General features: G+C 49.2%; 4 protein-coding genes across 4 annotated transcripts; 3 read left to right on the forward strand and 1 right to left on the reverse strand.

Annotated features, from left to right (window-relative positions):
* Window positions 1–3: 3 nt before the first annotated feature.
* Window positions 4–4,137, forward strand: BC939DRAFT_304324 (chorismate binding enzyme-domain-containing protein). The gene is made up of 5 exons (XM_051551412.1): window positions 4–570; window positions 663–744; window positions 996–3,281; window positions 3,378–3,813; window positions 3,908–4,137. Exons 1-5 carry the CDS (start codon window positions 353–355, stop codon window positions 4,006–4,008), a joined length of 3,123 nt encoding a protein of 1,040 aa, XP_051416076.1. The 5' UTR covers window positions 4–352; the 3' UTR covers window positions 4,009–4,137.
* A 1,321-nt stretch (window positions 4,138–5,458) lies between these two features.
* On the forward strand, window positions 5,459–7,237 carry BC939DRAFT_489997 (uncharacterized protein). Its single transcript, XM_051559435.1, has 2 exons — window positions 5,459–5,928; window positions 6,003–7,237. The coding sequence occupies exons 1-2, from the start codon at window positions 5,714–5,716 to the stop codon at window positions 7,177–7,179; spliced, it is 1,392 nt and encodes a 463-aa protein (XP_051416077.1). The 5' UTR covers window positions 5,459–5,713; the 3' UTR covers window positions 7,180–7,237.
* Window positions 7,238–7,339: 102 nt separating this feature from the next.
* On the reverse strand, window positions 7,340–11,668 carry BC939DRAFT_304354 (uncharacterized protein). The gene is made up of 2 exons (XM_051551413.1): window positions 11,655–11,668; window positions 7,340–11,556 (listed from the first exon to the last, which is right to left on the reverse strand). Exon 2 carries the CDS (start codon window positions 11,485–11,487, stop codon window positions 7,411–7,413), a length of 4,077 nt encoding a protein of 1,358 aa, XP_051416078.1. The 5' UTR covers window positions 11,488–11,556; window positions 11,655–11,668; the 3' UTR covers window positions 7,340–7,410.
* Window positions 11,669–14,361: 2,693 nt separating this feature from the next.
* On the forward strand, window positions 14,362–19,117 carry BC939DRAFT_304377 (acyltransferase). The gene is made up of 12 exons (XM_051551414.1): window positions 14,362–14,928; window positions 15,034–15,109; window positions 15,461–15,554; window positions 15,658–15,901; window positions 16,011–16,438; window positions 16,534–16,795; window positions 16,900–17,050; window positions 17,147–17,262; window positions 17,363–17,672; window positions 17,798–17,879; window positions 17,979–18,428; window positions 18,574–19,117. The coding sequence occupies exons 1-12, from the start codon at window positions 14,657–14,659 to the stop codon at window positions 18,687–18,689; spliced, it is 2,601 nt and encodes an 866-aa protein (XP_051416079.1). The 5' UTR covers window positions 14,362–14,656; the 3' UTR covers window positions 18,690–19,117.
* Window positions 19,118–19,952: the final 835 nt, after the last annotated feature.

Below are 19,952 nucleotides of genomic sequence, written 5' to 3' on the forward strand. Positions count from 1 at the left end.
TGCCATTCCACTAACACCGCAATTGCCTCGACACTCATTGATTCCCATTCTTCTTTCAGGAGGGTGAAAAAGGCTCTACCTTGGGAAGAAAAGACTCCTCTCTTTGGTTCAATTGAAAGCAGAGAAAAACTGCCCACCCTCACTCTCGCTATCCCCTGTACTCTCTCCCTTCTCACTCCACTCCTCCTCGCCCCCTTTGAACGATGCCACCCGCTAGCTTCCCATGAACAAACACACTCGGCACATGTCTTAGCCTCATTTCTCTTTCTCATTCCACTCTACTTCACCTTGTTCTTCAGCCCGCCATTTGCATTATTATCTCTACCCCTATCTATACCACTTTCAATACACAATGCCGAGCCCAGTCGACAGCCGCTTCAAAAGTCAACGAACCATGGATACAAGTGCAGGCGTAGAGGTCTCGCCCGCAACAGGACCAGCTGTAACCGTGGGAGCGCTGCGGACCTTGATCGTCGACAACTACGACTCGTATACCTTCAATCTACTGCAGCTGTTTGATCAGGACCAGCTCGAGAATACTGTTGTGATCCACAACGATCAGTTTACATGGTATTTTGGCATTGAGAGGATGGAATGGATAATGGCTGGCTGTCCTTGTTTCTGGAGTGCTAACTATGTCAACATCTATGGTATTTGAACAGGCTCCAGTTCGAGAAGGAGATCCTTCCGCACTTTGATCAAGTCATTCTGTCGCCTGGCCCTGGACGCCCTGAACGTGCCCAGGTAATCTTTAGAACAGATCTGCTTGAACGGTTTTTTTTCTGCAGAGGGCTCTTTTTTTGATATGTATTGCATTGGCCTCCTACATTTCCCTGCCTGAACATTCCTTGAATTAAAATGCCGTTATTTGCGAAGCATCTCCTCGATGCTCCTACTATTCGCCTTATAATAAAAATGACTCACCCTCACTCACAACCCCAGCCGGAGTAAGTACGCTCACTGCATTTTCTTTTTTACCACGACTGTGCCTCTAGGACTTTGGTATATGCACACAAATTCTCCAGACAAAACACATCCCCGTCTTTGGGGTCTGTTTGGGGCATCAAGGAATTGGATGGGCACATGGCGCCAAGGTCACCTACGGACCTGAACCTGTCCACGGACAGATTGCACATATCAAGCACGACAACACCGGACTCTTTCAAGCGATTCCCCAGGAATTTGAGGCGGTCAGATACCATTCGCTGGTAATTCAGGAACAGGATCTACCGGATGATCTTGTGCCCTCGGCTTGGTGCTATAGTTTCCCCCTAATCTCAGCGAATAACATGGACGGAGAAAACGTTGTCACTATCATCAACGCAGATCGGACGCTAGGATCCAGGTCCATTATGGGCATCCGGCACAGGACGCTTCCGCATCATGGTGTTCAGTTTCACCCAGAATCGATTTGCACTCAGTACGGCAAGCAGATGATGGGCAACTTTTTCCGAATCTCGCGGGAGTTTTATGCAGGCAAGAGAGAAGACACCGCCATGCAGCAATTGCCAGATCATATTCGAGCATTATCTGTCATCCCGGCTCGTCCTACAATTACACACTCTACCCCGAAAAGTTGTCATGGGCCCAAGAACTCCTTGAGCCCATATAGTCTGCTGATCCAAGCATTGGATGTCACTATCTTTCCCGAGCCCGAGGCCGTTTTCTCGTCACTCTTTCTTACAGGACCCAGATCAAAAGCTGCCTCATGGTGGTTAGATAGTGCTCGCCAACCTCACCCAATGTCGCGGTTCTCATTCATGGGAGGCGTGGAAACCAGGCGCTGCCATGGCCAGTCTTCACGTGGACAGTGTGTGCCTGGTGCTGCCCAGGCCGTCATTCAATACTCAACATTACACAAGGAGATCCACATTCGTCGATACAGGACTCAGTCGGACGAATCGGATATTAAGCGGATCAAGTTGGATGGAGCAGATATCAAGGATACTGCTGTGAGGACGTTTTGGGATTGGACATCGCACATCATGGCTGAATTTGACAGGAGAAGAGTCGAGACTGTTGTGATTGGGCCTGACGGTCAGCAGAAGGATTTTGAGGAGGTGCCGTTCGACTTCTTCGCAGGCATGGTCGGCTATTTTGGATACGAGATGAAGCGAGAAAGCCTGGAGGGTTATCACACACCCGAGGGGCAGCAGTGCGGATGTACGGGCCATGCTGGAGATGGACGCTCATGCGCCTGCGATTGCCTACGACAGCCAGACGCCTCGCTCATTCTGGCCACACAGGCGGTCGTGTTTGACCATGTCGAGAGACGCATTTACGTCTTGGGAATCATTAACAACAACCCTGGAAAACAGCACGTGGATATTGGTGGGCCCATTGGATTCCTTGATAGAAAGACCTGCCAGGACTGGATTCAGGATGTCAGTCGCTCTATTGTTCATCTGGCCCACAGCGAGCCATCAGCTGGAGGGATTAGGCGAAGATCTGTTCCAGCAGGCGTGCCTTCAAACGGCGTCAACCGGGAGCCCTATCTGGTCAAGGAGCGCCATCGTCGTCAATCTTCAGCTGGGCTGATGTCACCATTTAGGGTAGATGTGAGCGAAAAAGATTACCTGCGCGCTATCCAAGACAGTCTGAACTATATTCACGAAGGCGAGAGCTACGAACTTTGCTTAACAACTCAATTCAGGGCTAAACTGCCCCTATACCATCATCAGCAGGAGAGTCAGGACGCCGACACAGATTTATTCGAGGGCGATCCAGCATACGATCTATACAAGATTCTACGGAAACTCAATCCAGCTCCATTCTCAGCATATTTAAGTATCAGCACAGCAGTGAAGAACCGGTCAGGATTGTCTCAGGACCATCGAGACGACGCTTCCTCCGAAGCCAATGAGATCGTTGGCAAGCTTGTAGTCCTTTCGTCGTCGCCAGAAAGGTTCCTGAAGATTGGAAAAAAGCCGAGCGATGAAATCAATACTCTAGACCACAATGTACCGTTGTCTTCACGGACGGTTGAGATGAAACCTATCAAGGGGACAGTGGCCGTAGCCAAGGGCTGCTTCTGTAAGAAGGATGAAGGTTGCAGCGTGGATATACATGACGACGACAGCAGTGAACACGCGGATGAGGATGATACTGATCCAATGGACGAGGACATCCCTGGGATTACTGGGATGAAACGTGTGGGCAGCGTTGAACGTTTACGCCGTCGCTCTATCAGCGATCGGTGTGCAGAAGCGAGGAAACGTGAGGATCAGAGCCGAATCGATTCCTTATCGAAGAACATCAAAGAGCGCGCCGAGAATCTCATGGTAAGGCCTGTTGTCTGCACTGTGAAAAATGAAGAAGCAAATACACTTTGCATTGATTACGTTGTTGAACCGCCTTTGAATTATCTGCCTACGTAGATTGTTGATTTGATTCGCAACGACCTTGCCCATGTCTGCTACTCAGAGTCAGTTCGAGTGCCATACTTGATGCGTGTCGAGTCCTACGAAACTGTGCACCAGCTAGTGACAACAGTTCGCGGCGAACTCTTTGAACACATTGACAACACGCAGGCAGTGAGGGCGTGCTTCCCGCCAGGGTCCATGACAGGTGCACCCAAGCTCCGCTCGGTTCAGTTGCTGGACTCGCTCGAGCGTCATGTCAGACGAGGTATCTATTCAGGCTGTCTTGGATACATCGGCATTCCGGCCTCTGCAGCGGCAGCAGTCTCCAAGACAAGTGTGGGCGAAGAGCGTAAAGCGCGCTCTGCCGTTGATCTTTCGGTTGTGATCCGAACAGCTGTGCTTTCAGTCGAGCCGCTAGAGGATAAGGACGAATCGATTGCTCTTGTTGGAGGTAACTACTCTCCAACTTTTGACAAATGTATCATCGCGTGTTAGGAATTTCATACCGGTCATCTAATGCGATTATTTTATTCATCGCTATCCAGAGCTGTCAGTTGGTGCTGGAGGCGCGTTGACTATTTTATCGGATGCTAATGAGGAATGGCGAGAGGTCTTGCTGAAATCACGATCCGTTGCTCCCAGGTAAGGACCACCTCTTGTATTATTTTTGACGGCATCTTTTTCATGCACTCACTCACTCGCAATTGCTCCATTTGTACTCTTGCTAGCGTCTTGACATATCTGCACCAAAGTGGGGTATAGAAATCACTCTCGATATCCCCGTCAAGAAACCTTACACCAGCATTCATCCCTGCTATTCCTCATCCACCTCATGTTGCATCACCTCATGTTTAATCCATGCGACCATACATTTGTTGTTTTTTGTATCATACATCGTTATTCTCATCGCATCCAGCAAAGGGCTTCATTGTTTTCCTTTGTTCTGTCGTCATTGACAGAACGTCTACCACAATCGTCTGCTTGGTCGTAGGACTGCAGGATATTTTTTTTTAAATGACAGATCATTCCAGACACACAGGCGTACCAAAGGCTGCATTTGAGTATCGCCCTATGCTCATGCATTATCATCACGTATAGCAACTAGAACCTACACAAAAAGTTCATGCGTTCAATTCGCCATGCAATACACAGCTCTCTTTTTTATTCTACGCACACGCACGCATACAGCATTGCATATTCTAACTGAACAAAAGGGAATAAAGACCAATTCCACTACGAATCACAACATGAACAGACCGAGGGAGCCGGCAAACCAATTTACAACTGAAGGCGATTAAGGTTTATTTCAAAACACCTTGCTCGTTTGTTGTGGCCCGTGCCTAGCAAAGCTCGCAGCAAAATACGACATTGGTCGAGAGAACGAGGTAATAAGGATATAAAGCGAGGTTCCCTGGGCTAAGAGAATGCCTTAGGGACAGTTGAAACGACATGCTGACATCTATTGGACGTCGCCATCATTGCATCAATGGGCGCGAGCCTGGATCGAGACAGTCGTGGGAGAGCTATTCCCTTACAAAGGATTACAGGCGTCGCTCAAGGGTCGCGTTATCCTGTGCAAGTAATGGATCCTCCTCTACCTCTCTCTCTCTCTCTTTCTCTCTCTCTCATGTTCTTTGAATGGCTTTCGTGCCTGAAAACCCTACTGATAGTTCAGATTGATAAATGTTCTATTCCAGGTTTCGTCAAGATAAAGCCCTCCAAAACGCCCTTTGTGCAGGCATGTAAAGTTTTGGTCTGTAATATTGCTACGAGCGTTCAGAAGATGAACGTTGAAATAATAAAACACACTTCATATACCTTCACCACCAAATACACCCTTTAACTTTTGCAACACCACGCTCCCAGACTTGAACCTTTTACACCTCAACTGTGTTTTCTTCATTGGACTGATTGGCACTGGAAAGAGTATGGCCATTTTGAGCGGTCCATCCCTTTGTTAGTCTCTCTCGGCTCAGAAGATAATGCGACGGAGACAGAAGATAACGCCAAACTGAATGTTCCGCAGGGTCTATCCTGTGCGCATGAATAAAAGATTTGACGCGAGCTAACCTCAATCATAGACGGAGATATATCAGGCTGTCAACCACACCTTGTCCTCGTATTTCCCCGCATTTATCAAGGCCTGCCGAAACAAAAGGCTTCGCGTTCCTGGCAGTGCATGCCTATACAATTCGTGCTTCTTGGCAACTCTCCATCGCTCTCTACCTTGCAATGCACCTTCATTTCACCACAGCACACCTTTGGCTTTATCAATCCTTCTCCTACACATCCCAACTTTTCCTACAGAACTATGCTTCAATGCAAAATATAACTTTTATCCCGGACCTCGGATGGCATACGAGAGCCCTGAATGCCCTGCAGGTCTAGGCTTGACAGGCCCAGCACACCCAACTCGCCCAGCTCGCGCTTTTTTTTCTAAGCTCCTCCCCATCCTAGTGCTGCCAGCACCAGTAACGCCGCCAGTCAGCAAGCGCTGGAGTCATCTTCAAGCTCTCGACATCCAAAAACGATGCCACGGGGGCTTCCAAAGCGAAGAGGGATTATGGTACGATGAAGACAACTATGCTGTTTCAGTGCTCTCATATTACATATTATTAACAGCTCAACTATGGGTTGTAGGACTACAAGTTCTAAGCATGATGTTCAATTTTCAGAAGAGGTTTTGAACGCCGGTAAAACATCAACACATATCAGTATGGATACAATGGCGGAGCAAATCAGTCCAGAGCCAAGTATGGTCGCCGAGAGATTGGCGGCGCTGATCTGTCACGGTTCCAATCCCTCGTCTGTGAACCAAAGAAGGCGCATGGACACATACACGCACTCATGTTTGCCATTTTCATACCTGCGTCTTTTTTGCTTACCTACACGTGATCAGATTGATGTCATGTCAAGCCGTTTGCGCGCGCCTTGCGAGCATCGTTTTCACTCGTCCGCGTTTCTTTCACAGCTCACCATGTCGAACACGATCACTCCGGACGTTACACCACATCCACTGCACGGAATCGCTCGCCAACCGCTTAATGCTGATGGCGATGACAGCAACCTCGGGGCAGCACCTACAAGCAAACCAGCAGTGACCATGATACCTTCAACAAGTCTCCCAGGAGGACGCTCCCACCCATCCGTCTTTGGTCACCACACCGCTCTCTATTCTCAGGACGTTGGTGATATCAGCGGCGACTCGGAAACGGATTCGGACGACAATAGTGAGGAGGGATATGAGCATGTCGGACGAAAACCTGGTCGCAGAAGAAGACGTCGCCGCATCTCTGCGTCGGCTTCCCATCTTCTGGCACAGGCACCTACGGTCCCGGATTTGAGATTCGACCACAACTACCGCAAAGCGCTCGATCAGATCTATGAGACCCATGCACGGGAATCTGCCCAGGCTGCGGAGTTCAACGCTGCCGCCACAGGAACATCCTCATCGTCATCAAGGAATCGGAGACAACAGCGTCAGGTCAGGACAGTGCCCTCGATCACGGCCCGAGTCACGGTCATGACTCTGCGGGATATCATCCTCATGCCCTTTATCCACGGCTTCTTTTGGGGGTTCGGCACCGTGCTCCTGACGTTGGTCGGTCAACGCAGTCTGTTCTATCATGCTCACAGGACATGGCGCAAGATCTTTGGCGGTAATCCGGATGATGTATCCACAGTCGTCCGAGGTGAACCCGCCCGTGTACGCAGAGTCGGAACCACAGTCGGAGGAGGTCTGGGACTGATGAATGCGGGATCTGCGGCGAATCAGCCGGCCGCAGGCTTTGCTAGACCCTCAGCACATGTGTACTAAAGAGCAGAAATTGTGTATTTTTTGATAGAACAAGAAATAAAGGCATTAGATTCCGTACAAAAAAGAAAAAGAAAAAGAAAAAGAAAAGTACGAATGAAGGAAGCGCGTTTGAGGGCTGGTCTATATGCAATGACCAAGTTGCATTTTTTTTTTTTTTTTTGGAGATGGCGTCTAGAATGCGATATATTTATGGTACAATACAAATAAGAAGAACTCCTTCTATGCGGTTGTCTAGGCTGGTTTGCGTCCGCGCAACATAGCAAACCGGTCCTCGCGCTCCTGGATAAACGCCTTGCGGTCTTCCAAAAACTGTTTCCGCTCCATATCCTTGATCACCGCCTTGAGTCGTCGCCACTGCCGGAAGTTCCTAAATCCAGCCTCAGCTTGGATACCAGATTCCTTTGGTGACTCCTTGGAGGTACCATCAGGTCCACCTCCAAACGAAAATGACGACGATAACGTATTGCTGCTGCCAATGAGCTGTCTCGAGGCTACTAGCATACCCTCGTCCAGGGCTTCAAGCACACGGGGGTACCCTGTCCGGATCATGCTCCACAAGATCTGTCGATGGTTCTCGTCCAGCTTTTCGAACGGATGAGGGTAAGGCTGCAGCTTGGCCTCGATCAGTCTCTTCCGCCGCTCAAGTCGCTTGGCTTTGAGACCGACCGCACTGTGGTCAGTCAAAGAGCCTGTAGGTGTAGTTGCGCGCTCTGGCTCCGTTATGATGGGATTTGAGGGCTGCTTCTGGTATCGAACACGCGCATCATCCTTAGGTGACAAGAGCTCCTCAAGACTGTCAGCCAACGCTGCAAATGTCCTGGGTCGCGGGAACAACAGTGTGGCAGGCTGCTTGGACGATACGGGCGTATCACCGTCCTCCGCGATCGACTCCAAAGACCCATCCTTACGAAAGTATAATCGCTCCTCTTGCTCAGTACTTGCTCTGTATTGAGTAGAGTGAACGACTTCTGAAGGTGCTGGCAAGCCCCTGGCAGAACGGGACGAATGACTCAGTTCTCGCTCGCTCTCGAATCCTGGGAGTAGCTTCTCTTGGATGATTTCGCACGCGTCCATCAAAAATCCATTTCTGATCAGCGCAATACAATAGTCATTCCAGTTGGCTGAATCAAAGTTAAACTCGATCTCCTCCAGCTGCCTCCAGATCGCCTTCGCCTCCAGGGCTCTCCCAGAATAACAAAGTGAATCGAGCGTGATCGACACTGGTTGCTGCATCAGTCTCTGCAGCTTCGAACCTTTAGTCGTCAAACGGTCTTGGTTCCATTCCACCATTGCTCGCCTGGATGGCCTGTACTTCTCAGGATGGTCACGAACGTCATTCCACTGCCGTTGGTACCGGTCAAAGAGCTCGCCCCAAATGCGCAAGACACCCTCGACATCTCCTGCACGCCTGGAGCCGTCCATCAAGATGGTATAGGTGATGGTGTTGGGTATAAGGCCACGAGCCTTGATCTCTTCAAACATCTCCTTCGCGGCAAGAATGTTGCCTTCCTTTGCATACGCATCGAGGAGAGGGGTAAATGCCAGCAGGGGTTTTGGTTTGGATGCCGCCTTGAGGGGCTTGCGTTCAGTGCCGATCGTAGAAAGACGATCCTCCTGGAAGCCGCCCGACGTCGATTCATCCTCTAGAGTCTCGTCATCATCTTGGACCTCCTCCTCCTCGCGCACAACAACGAGCCCACGGCTCTTCATAATCTTGTTCAAGAATGCTCGACCCTCTGTCTTCTCTCCTCGTTTTGCATATGCCTGCAGAAGTGTGGCGTAGGTCATAAAGTTGGGTATCAGTCCGGCGCGCAGCATGTTCTGGTAGATTTCCTGAGACTCCTTAAAGTTATCCTGATCCAGATATCCCTTCATCAATATCGTTTGCGCCAGCACGTTGTTGCCGTATCCATCCTCCTCCATGTTCTCGTATAATCGCCGTGCCGCCGTCATGTCGCCATCCTTGACCAGCCCAAACAGCAAATTAGAGTAGATGTAGCTGTTTGGCTTGAGACCTTCTGCACGCATAGCATCGTAGATCGAGAGCATTTGTGTCAAGTCCCCGCGGCGAGCGTATGCGTTGAGCAGGGTGCCGAAGATAACTTCGTTTGGCATAATGCTGGCCTGAATCATCTCTCTATACACAGTTTGTGCACTCAGCATATCATCTGCCGTGCAGTAAACATGCATCATCGATCCGTATGCGTGTGCGTTGGGTGGGACCTTGTGCACGTTGACCATCTCGTTCCAAAAGACTTCTGCGCCCCCGGCATCGCCGCGTGAGGCAAAAAGACTGAGGATGCTGGAAAATGTATACTGGTCTGGTTCGATTCCGTCTGTAACCATAGATCGAAATACTCGGAAAGCGCCATCGAGGTCGCCGTGGCGCTGGAACGTCCGGATGAGAAGATTGTAGTTGACTGCGTTGGGCCCCACCTGCTTTGACAGCTCCTTGAAGAGCTGGGCGCTTCGATCGGGGTCGTGTGACATACTCTGGAGAAATGCGCTGAATGTATATTCGTTTGAGGGAACACCGACCGCATTCATCTGTTCCACCAGCTGGCGCGTCATGTCGTAATCGCCCATTTTTCCGACAGCCTCTACCATGGGTCCAAACGTCGTGTCGGTTGGTGTGAGATCTGCGGCAAGAACCTCCTGGTACGCTCTCTGAGCCTCCCTTAGGTTCCCCGCCTTTGCGTGTGCATCAATGATGGCTGAATAGGTATCCTCGAGAGGCTCAAGGCCCTGCTTCCTCATGATGTCGAGTGTTATGTCCATGTAATCAAACTTTTGCTGTCGTCCAAAACGATGGATAGCGGTAGTGAGGAATCCATGAGTGAACTTGAACCCGTCCTTTGATAGGCCCCCGATCGTATTATAGACGCTGTCGGTCACACCGCGGTCCAGTAGAAAGACTAAGAGGTGCTCGATGACTTTTGTGTTGATACTTTTGCTCTCATCCTCGATCCATCCTAGCACTATCTCGCCGAGACGCTGGGCCTTCTCCTTTCGGCTCTGAAAATATGTCGAATAGCCGTCCACGTCGAATGAGGCCTTGACAAGTTGATTGTAAAGACCCAAAAATCGCTTCATCTCTGCATTGGAATCGCATAGTTGTATGGACTCGGTGATGAAGCGCCGCCGACCCTGAATTTGCCACAACATGGCCTTGACCTGTTCCGCGGGCAGATTGTCGGTTGTATGGCGTATGAGAAGATCGAAGGCATCCTGTGGGAGCTGCTTCCCCATGTCGTTCACATCCAGGGCAACCTGGAGCATCATCTCTGTTGATTCCTCAATCTGAGGTGACCGAGAGAGAACTTGAAAAAGGACGGTGACGTCGTCGCTCTGTAGTAGTGGAAGGGCCTCAGACTTGACGATCTTTGTATATGCTGCCCACAATTGCGGGACACTAGATCTCACGAACGCCTTCTGTCGTAACTCGGCCACAATAGATCTCTTTTCCTCCAGAGATAGACCTATGCCTTCGCCACCCTCCTGCGAGAAAAATGCCCGCCTGGACCGGGTCGAGTGCAGAAATCTTTTGGACGAGAGTCGGTTAATTGGCTTGCAGATGCAGAACCACATCGAAGCATCGGGGCTGCCCCTGTTTTGTATTCCTGATACCGACATTGATATCTGTAAGGCTGAATGTTGGAAGCCGAATAAATCTGGTGTAAGATACTGCTGCCTTGGCGTCGACGATGTATTCCTTGAGTGCAAATGAGTCTTGGTGGTTGTTCTTTTGCCACGGTGGATGTTATCAACGACGATGCATGGTGGTGATACGATCAACGAATGCTGTGAGAGGCCCTCACTTTGTGCGCAATGCTGCACTCCTTTTGAAACAACCCCTACTGAGCTATCGGCGCATGCCTTGACTGAAAATGAGCGATGTGGACCACCATTCCGAGGTCGCAGACTTGTGTGATGAGGATATGTCTGTTGCAGGTTGTGAACACGATGATGACTGGGAACTAGTGACCGAGATCGTCTTGATCCAGAAGTGCAAGAGTGAATAAAAAAGACCTCCCACGACGGCTCTGAACAATATATCCGGTTTTCCGGCAAAGATAATGATGATGACGAGGATGTTGACACATCCAAACGACGATTCAATGTCTTCAGAGGATCAACAGAATGCGCTTGGGACGGAATGTCAGAACAGATCTTTTGGCAGGAAAGATCTCCCGATGTCCGTGTACGAAACTTTCGCTTTGATAGTCCAGTCAGATATCCCTTGGATCGCGAGGGAATGCCCATGGCCACAGACAGCACGTTGGCTGCGCGACTGGAGGAGCAGGACATTAGACAGGGCGCGTCGTCACGATCGTATCGGTTGCGTCTAGCCCGTCGCGTGTCCTACGGAGGAAAATACTGTATAGAGAGGGTGTGTTATAGAGGGAGAAAAGTATTACCGAGCGAGCTCGCGGCCCTAAGTAGCAGGTGCCAAAAATGTCATACGGCCACCGTACCTGGATAAGCGGACAAAAACGCTATATAACCACGGAGGTACGAAGCGCGTTCAAAGATTGCACAGTGTCGGGACAGCGATCCGGACTCAGTAGCAAGATTAGGAGGCGGAGGGAGAAAGAGAGGAAGAGGGCGAGCGTGGAAAGAAGGTGGGAAAGATCTTTGTCTCCTCTGGGAGAGGATTAGGGGACTTGAAGGTTGGCGGAATCCGCGATTGGGCCCCTGTTGAACCCCAGTGGACAAGCGAGTTCGTGGTAGGTGGCTGATGAGGGTCTCAGAAATGTAAACACCGATCTGCAGCATTCGGCCTATCCAAAATTGGATGCCAAATTTAAGGGCTGTGGAGCCCATGTTTCGCCCATGCATACTCTACTGGGGCCGGCCCATCAGACGTGTGCGTGGGAGCTTCGGTCGTAGCAAACGAGATACTCTTAGAATATGCATCCTCGATGGTCCATCGGTTGGTCCTCGGTAGCCTGGGGAAGCGGGAAAGAGTGCAGCGACGAGACACTATAGTCCCTTGCGTGGATAAATTCAGGCAGTATGCACAGCACTCACGCAGCACGTTGATGGTCTATCGAGCCCAAATCAAGGGCGCTGGCTAAAGAATCAACCTCCCACAAGGTCAGTGCAGAGATTAATGAATATGCTGCCGAAAGAACTTTGCTGTCGGTTGATCAGGCAGACAAATGCTGTGGGTGTATTTAAGGAACCCAAGCGTCCTAGCGATTATACACACCGCTGTGCAACAGGACACGTAGGCTGCGTATACATTTCCATTCGACGATCAAATCAAAAGAACCCGCGTCTTAAAGCGACAAAATGACAAGCAAATACCAGTGCTCACCCGCGTTCTTGGAGAGGCTATCCGTTCCTGTCTCTGTCTGGCGACAACCTTGGGGTGGAGCTTGGCGGTTGGCTCGCAGCAACAAATCCGAACGAGGTACGTCCAAAAGACTATTTTTGACCTAGTCCCCCAGGGAAGGTATCCAGCCCGTAACCCGCGTTTGTCACTATCAATGCAAGAAGGCGGTCGGTACGCGGCTTCTTCCGGTTATCCATGCGTTCTCGAAAGGTATTCGCCCATATCGATGCCTGTGCTCAAGGTAAATAATTGGATATGGTGAGCGCATGTAGAGCGAATCGAGACGTGCAACGGACGGACAACCCATGCACGATGAATAAGAGCAATTGCTGGTCGTAAACACATGGACAAGGGCTTCATGAATAGTGAATGAATGCAACTGACTGACATGTCTGCCAGGGCTTTGCGTACGAGAGCCAGTCGTTTTTATTGCTGTCTTTATCTCGCATTCTCACTCATGCAAGTTGGTGGCACCAAGCTAAGAAGCATTTCGGGTCGGATCAACAATTTTTTTTCCCAGATGGTCCGTTCGCATCGAATGAACGTTGGGGAGGCGGGTTGTCTTCCAACGACCACCAGCTCGAACTCGATCGAATCAGTATTATGCTGAAACGACCAATGCTGTCAAGACACTCACTCGATTAACAAAAGATACTCACTTGATTAACAAAGGATATCATGTCTTGATAGTATGTAAAGTACATTTTTTTTCACAGGCAAGTGCTTGCAACGAGCGGAATGCAATGATCTTCTGAAAGAAGCGCGACACATGGGTGCCAAGGAAAGGCGTCCCGGAAATGAAAGCGTCCAGTTTGAGCATGCACTAGCAGCAGCGACATGTGGGTACGATAATACATGCGCGTGTGTGTGCGTGTACGCGCAAGAACGCGTGTTCCGAGATGGATAGCAAGGCCGTGCATAAGAGTAGGGATAATAATATTGCATTTTGGTTACTATACACTATGGTTAGGCCACCAGACAAAGGCATGACAGCATGCCAAGGGAAGCTCTTGACAACGACCGAAAATAAACAAATGATGATAATAATGAGACCCATGTCAAGGCTGGAGGAAAGAATGCGGAAGGCATTAGTGGACAAGGTTCTGTACCTCGTATTTTCCCCCAACAAGTCGTAATAAATGGAGAGAACTTGTACCAGACGCAGCCAGTGCAGGCAAGGTCCGCGTCCTGTTTGCTAAACAAGGCTCCTCAACCACTTTCGGCCACTGCTCCCCCGTCGGAGCGGAGCAAAAAACGCCGTGGAGAAGGAAGGAGAGAAAAAGCAGACATGGACGTGGAGGGGGTGGGGGAGGTCAATTTTCGTTTTATTTCGTTCGGATGTGTGCGTTTCTTTAAAGTAGAGAAGAGAGAAAAAGGTATAATCGCATCCTCCCCTTTCCTTTTTCTTTCTTCCACTCCCTTTCTCTTTCTTCCTCTTCTTCACAGCGCTCATCCTCACCTGTCTTTGACCCCTTTCAACGTATCCGTCGATCATCGACACTGTGCCGTTGCTAGTATTATTTACCCCAGATTTCGCTTTTTCTGACATCACAACGATTTGTGGAGATAGAAAGTGATACACCCTTCCTTCTCCCACTCGTCATTTCGCATCCTGGTTCCTCTTAGTGTCCAATTGAGCTGATTCTTTTTTACTTAGGTAGTAACTGTCTCCGTAGATTGGATTAACCCATTGATCCACATAGGTAGCGTTTTTTCCATAGTGTTTTCGAGTAGTTTTTTATAGTTCTTCTTTGTTCTTGGCTCAAACGGACATCCACAGAGGAACCAGTCAAAAAAAAAAATCTTGTGGTCATTTTTTACCCCAGCGGAAAAGAGTATTTTCCTCCACCTGTCCACACCACCTTCCCCGCACTCGACCTTTCGTTGCCTCTCTTCTGCTTTCCCTCTCATTCCTCGCTGCATTCGTCTCTGCCTCCGTGTTGGCTTGCTCTCGTTGGATTCAGGACCGCACGTAGAAACCATTCTCAGCTCTGACAAAGCTAAGCAGCTCATTTCACACTTTCAGGTCGTGTGGAGAAACCAGTTCGATTCTTGGACCTTTCCTGATCAGGTCGACCGACAGATCAGCTCATTCAGCTTTTTCGTACTCTACGCAAGGATCCCTCGCCATATCCCAACATGGCAACTAAAAACAACAGTACCAACAGCAACACTAGCACCAAGACCGGAGCTGACCAGCCATCGGGAGCGACCTCTACCCCTGCTGCTCCTGCCCTGGAGCTGAAACCGCTCAAAAATGTCATGCCTATTGTCCCAGCCCAACAAGTCGACTCCTCATCATGCCCTCCTTCAGGCGAAGCCTCCCCTCAGCTGCCTTGCGTGCCCAACAACGTGCAGGCGCTCCAAAGGCTGGATCCTGACAATGACGAGTCCGGCGTCGAAAATATCACGCAAGTCCTTGACGAACAGACCCATTGGACGCATGCATGTTGATGTTGCTCGATCACAGTCGCTAACATTTAATGCATTATTCCCATCTTTGGATTCTCTTTTAGTAAGAAGCACGCTGGAAGGATCAGAGAGGACCCTGTGGGCTTTGTTGTGCAGACCGCTGCGTTTTACCAAGGAACGGTACGTTAAGAACTAGACCAGCAAAAGAAGGCATGGACAGACAGGACGCACAATGAAAATGTGAAGACGGTCTCGAGACAATTTCTCCCATCAATTATTCGACGAAGGCGCTTGCCACCACAACACCTCCAATATGCTTTTTGAGAGAGGACAAAATATGCAGGATCATAAACCATTGGAGAATTGGATCCTGTGCTGTTTGCTATCTATTCTCGGAGGCCTGAGCACAAAAGGACCGTCCGCCAGCTGTTCTGCTACCTTGTAGAGGCGAAAGGCAAAGGATAATGGTCAATCGCTATGCAAAGGGTATATTCTTAATCAGAAATCCTCTGTTTTTAATGAATCACATAGGGTTGGAGAAGTTACAGCAACTATGTTGGCACTCGCATCTTCTATGAAGGCTTCTCTGCCACATTCAAGGAGCGTATCCTTGCCAGCCAGAAAGGTATTATTCATGTTTCATCCATATCTGCTCGAAGCTTAGTCATCGTCATTGAGATGAAAGATGTTAATCTATATACCTTGTTCTTTTATAATCACCTCGATAGTGAGCAATCTGATAAAAAATATGGCCGATAAGCAATTGGAGACGCTCATCAGACAGAAGCAAGAGGCCCATGACGCAGAGATGGTTGCAAATGCTGGAAAGAAGAACTACAAGCCCAAGGCCCGACCCATGAGACCTGAAGACATTGAGGCCCGCCGAAAAACATTGGAGGCTGAGCTGACAGCCGTCGCCAAGAGTAACATCGACAAGTTGGTGTGCGACATGAACAGCCTGAAATTCATCAGGTAAAGCGCGTGATGTAAAATTATTTGCCACTGAACCTTTGTCTATGCCATATATCTTGAAGAGAAGTGCTTCCACGATACTGACGAAGCAACGCCTTACGATCGCTAGATTCTTTGCGTTCCTCATCAACAACATTCTCGTAAGAATGTATCACCAAGGAATTCACATCAAAGAGTCAGAGTTCCTAGAGCTGCGTCGAGTTGCCGAGTACTGCGCGGAGAACAAGTTCTCAATGGTGGTCTTGCCTTGTCATAAGTCGCACATCGATTACCTTGTTGTCTCGTACATATTTTTCCGCATGGGTCTGGCCTTGCCCCATATCGCCGCTGGTGACAACTTGGACATGCCTGTCGTCGGAAAGGCACTCAAAGGAGCCGGTGCCTTCTTTATCCGTCGATCATGGGCTGATGACCAGCTCTACACCAGTATTGTTCAAGAGTATGTCCAGGAACTGTTGGAAGGCGGATACAACATCGAATGTTTTATTGAGGGAACGCGAAGCAGAACAGGAAAGCTGCTGCCCCCCAAGCTCGGAGGTATGTAGATTATTCGGCAATCTTTTACTACCGACGCACCAACCCAAGTAATCTCTGGGACTTTCGTACTAATTATACCATTTTGGGACCCATAGTTCTAAAGATCATCATGGATGCCATGCTCTCCGACCGCATACAGGACTGCTACATTGTGCCCATCTCGATCGGCTATGATAAGGTCATCGAAACCGAGACATATATCAGCGAACTCCTTGGAATCCCAAAGGAGAAGGAGAGTTTGTGGGGTGTCATCACCAACTCCAGACTGCTCCAGCTCAAGATGGGACGCATCGACGTCCGCTTCGCGAAGCCATACAGCTTGCGTAACTTTATGAATTACGAAATTGAGCGCAGAGAGTAAGTATCAGCTAAAGTTACGCTTCTGCAAGGATCTTCGCGGGATGACCACTCATGAGCGCTGCGTTTAACAACCGAGTCATCTTTTTTTTAATTGTTAATAGGATCATCAATGAGCGCGAGCAGACGAGCAATGCCGCTAAATCTCAACTGCTAAAGGCACTGGGCTACAAGGTATTGGCCGACATCAATTCCGTCTCGGTCGTGATGCCAACGGCGCTAGTTGGTACCGTCGTATTGACCCTTCGTGGACGTGTAAGTGAATATCCTGTACTGTGATCAGGCATCTATTACATCAACTGTCTCCTGCATCTAACAGATGCTGCTATTTCTTTAAATGCTGACATTTAGGGCGTTGGACGCAACGAACTTATCCGCCGTGTGGAATGGCTGAAACGTGAGATTTTGTCCAAAGGAGGTCGTGTTGCCAACTTTAGTGGGATGGAGACTGGCGAAGTTGTTGATCGGTAAGGGCTGTGCTGTTTTTTTTTTTTTTTTTTTTTTTTTTTTTCACGCGAGTCGATGGTTCATATATGCAATGACCTGACCTCACCATTATGTTATTAGCGCGCTGGGTGTCCTTAAGGACCTGGTAGCATTGCAAAAGAACCTGATTGAGCCCGTGTTCTACGCGGTCAAGCGATTTGAGCTGTCCTTTTACCGCAACCAGCTTATCCACCTCTTTGTCCACGAGGCCATCGTAGCGGTCACCATGTACACGCGCATCAAGATTGGTGGTGCGACATCAACCCAGCAGATCAGCCACACGGAGCTGTTGAACGAGGTCACATTCTTGAGTCGTCTCCTCAAGACCGACTTTATCTACAATCCTGGTGATATTGAAAGTAATCTGAAGAACACGCTCGAGTATCTGAAGGTGCGTAGTGACGTGTATTTTTCTCCGCGGAGTTTTCTCGAGAGTCCTATGGCGGGAAGATTCTAACGTGCATACATTACGATCGTTGTTTGTTTATTTGTTCTGTGTTGTGGTTGTGTTTTTAGAAATCGAACGTGATTGAGATCAACAATGATGGCTATGTTGGTCTCTCCGACGTGGAGCGTCGCATCGGCAGAGAGAACTATGGTAAGGGGTTGCTGCAAACATTCGGACCTTAACTGAAAACTGTGTAACGAACATGGATTGACATCCCCTATTTTATTTTATTTATTCCGCTACGCGTAGACTTCTACTGTTTCTTGCTCTGGCCATTTGTGGAGGCGTACTGGCTCGCTGCTGTATCGCTGTATACCCTTATCCCTACAGCGAGAGAGCTGACCCAGCAGAGGGACATCAACGGCGACCCTCTACTTCATTGGGTCGAGGAGCGTGTGTTTATGGAGAAGACTCAGATGTTTGGAAAGACTCTCTACTACCAGGGCGACCTCTCGTACTTTGAGTCCGTCAACATGGAGACTCTGAAGAACGGCTTCAACCGTCTGAGCGATTATGGAATCCTTATGATCAAGAAACCCACCAGCAGTAAGGAGAGAACCAAAGTTGCACTCCATCCGGACTTCATGCCTAGTTTCGGACCTGATGGACGCGTTTCCACTGATGGCGCGCTTTGGGACATGGTGGAACACATTGGCACGTTCAGACGCGAGGGCAAAAACCGCCGCGATAATGCAACAGGTAAGCACACCCGTCTATAACGTGGTGATCCGTCTTTCATGCGTGTTATGTTTTTCTATTGTTGCTCCCTTCATGCATGCATGGGTTCGTGCGCGCGTCCTAGTTATTCATCATGTGTACTCATATCCATCCCTTCGTCTTCTAGTGTCTTCCCGTGTCCTTCGATTTGCCGAGATTGTTGCGAACGCACCCGCTCCGGTTAAGGTACCCTTGCCCAACCCTGCTCCGAAAAAAATTGGCGACGGGGCACCAAAATTATAATACACCATCATGGCCCCGTGTTCTCTCTTTGTGCCTGTCCGGCTTTGATATCGCCATGCAAATGCCATGTACACTTCGTCCTCTTGTTGGTGCTATATTATTTTTGCCCGCTCTGGCAATCTTCCGGGAGATGAAAGTAGCCGAGCAATGCAATGGGCCTTTGTGTCCCTACACCATTTTTTTCTCCAAGTTCGGGAGTGAGGCTCGACTGGTTTTTTCTGTTCGATCAGCAAACTATGGTGGTACAATGTTATTGCTGCCCAATTTTTTTTTCTTTTCTTGGTGCCATCGGCGCTCAACCAATCATCGACAGGACAGCCAAACGGCACGGGCTAATGAAAGAAAAGACACCACCTGAGTGGTGCCGCGGAGGAAACGGTTTTAGAAATGCGGTCAAAAAAGTTGCGCTTGCCAGTCCGCAGGTCAATGTCTTTGACTTGATGTTTATCCTAGCATCAAGATATTATATCTTGCTCCACCTTTTATTTTCTCCGCCGCTTCAGCAACGGGAAAATGTGGCAAATTGTTACTCAAAGAAGCACGGTGAACCTGATGGGACATCCGTGATCGGTCTAAAACGAAAGAATAGAGCCATTTAGGGGCAGAACTACGCAGATCTAGATCTGTCTGTTTTTATTATTTTCAGATTTCGAGCATCGGGCGCTTAGGCGGAGATACTCTCTGTGAATACAGAGCGATCGATGCAGGACAAACAGTCTCTGCTCTCAAACCCTACCCCTGTTCCTAATTGGAGATCACTGGCATTGCGTGTGCGCTGGCTGGATCATAAACATTTCGATTCAGTTCTTTGTTCCCATTTGCTCATCTATCCCTTCTCTTTTTTAACCCGTTACTGATGCCTATGCTACCTGACAAAACCGGCGGTGGCCTCGGGGATGCGTTTCTTTCTTTTTCTTTGTCGTTGCTTTCTTCGGGAAACTTCTTTTTTTTTTTAATCTTTTGTTTAGAAGCGCACCTTATCAAGAAAGAAAGCAGAGTCGTCCTCAGGAGCTGGGGGTGATAGTACAGACGACGATGGCGGTCAAGGCTACCACGATAATGAGATGATGCGGACAGAGGGACGCGAAATAGCCAAGCGCCATCGAAAATACGCCAAGATCACGTCGACAAGAAGGGCGGTTTTAACCATAGGATTGACACTGATTTCGGTTGTGGCGGTCATGGGTATTGTTGGATGCCAGGCCTCTAGGTTATTGCGCAGGAGATGAAATGGTCGCGTAGAAGACAAGCAAATAGAGTGCA

The sequence above is a fragment of the Gamsiella multidivaricata genome (assembly GCF_025024155.1).
Source record: "Gamsiella multidivaricata strain RSA 2152 chromosome Unknown BC939scaffold_8, whole genome shotgun sequence".
Classification (NCBI taxonomy): domain Eukaryota; kingdom Fungi; phylum Mortierellomycota; class Mortierellomycetes; order Mortierellales; family Mortierellaceae; genus Gamsiella; species Gamsiella multidivaricata.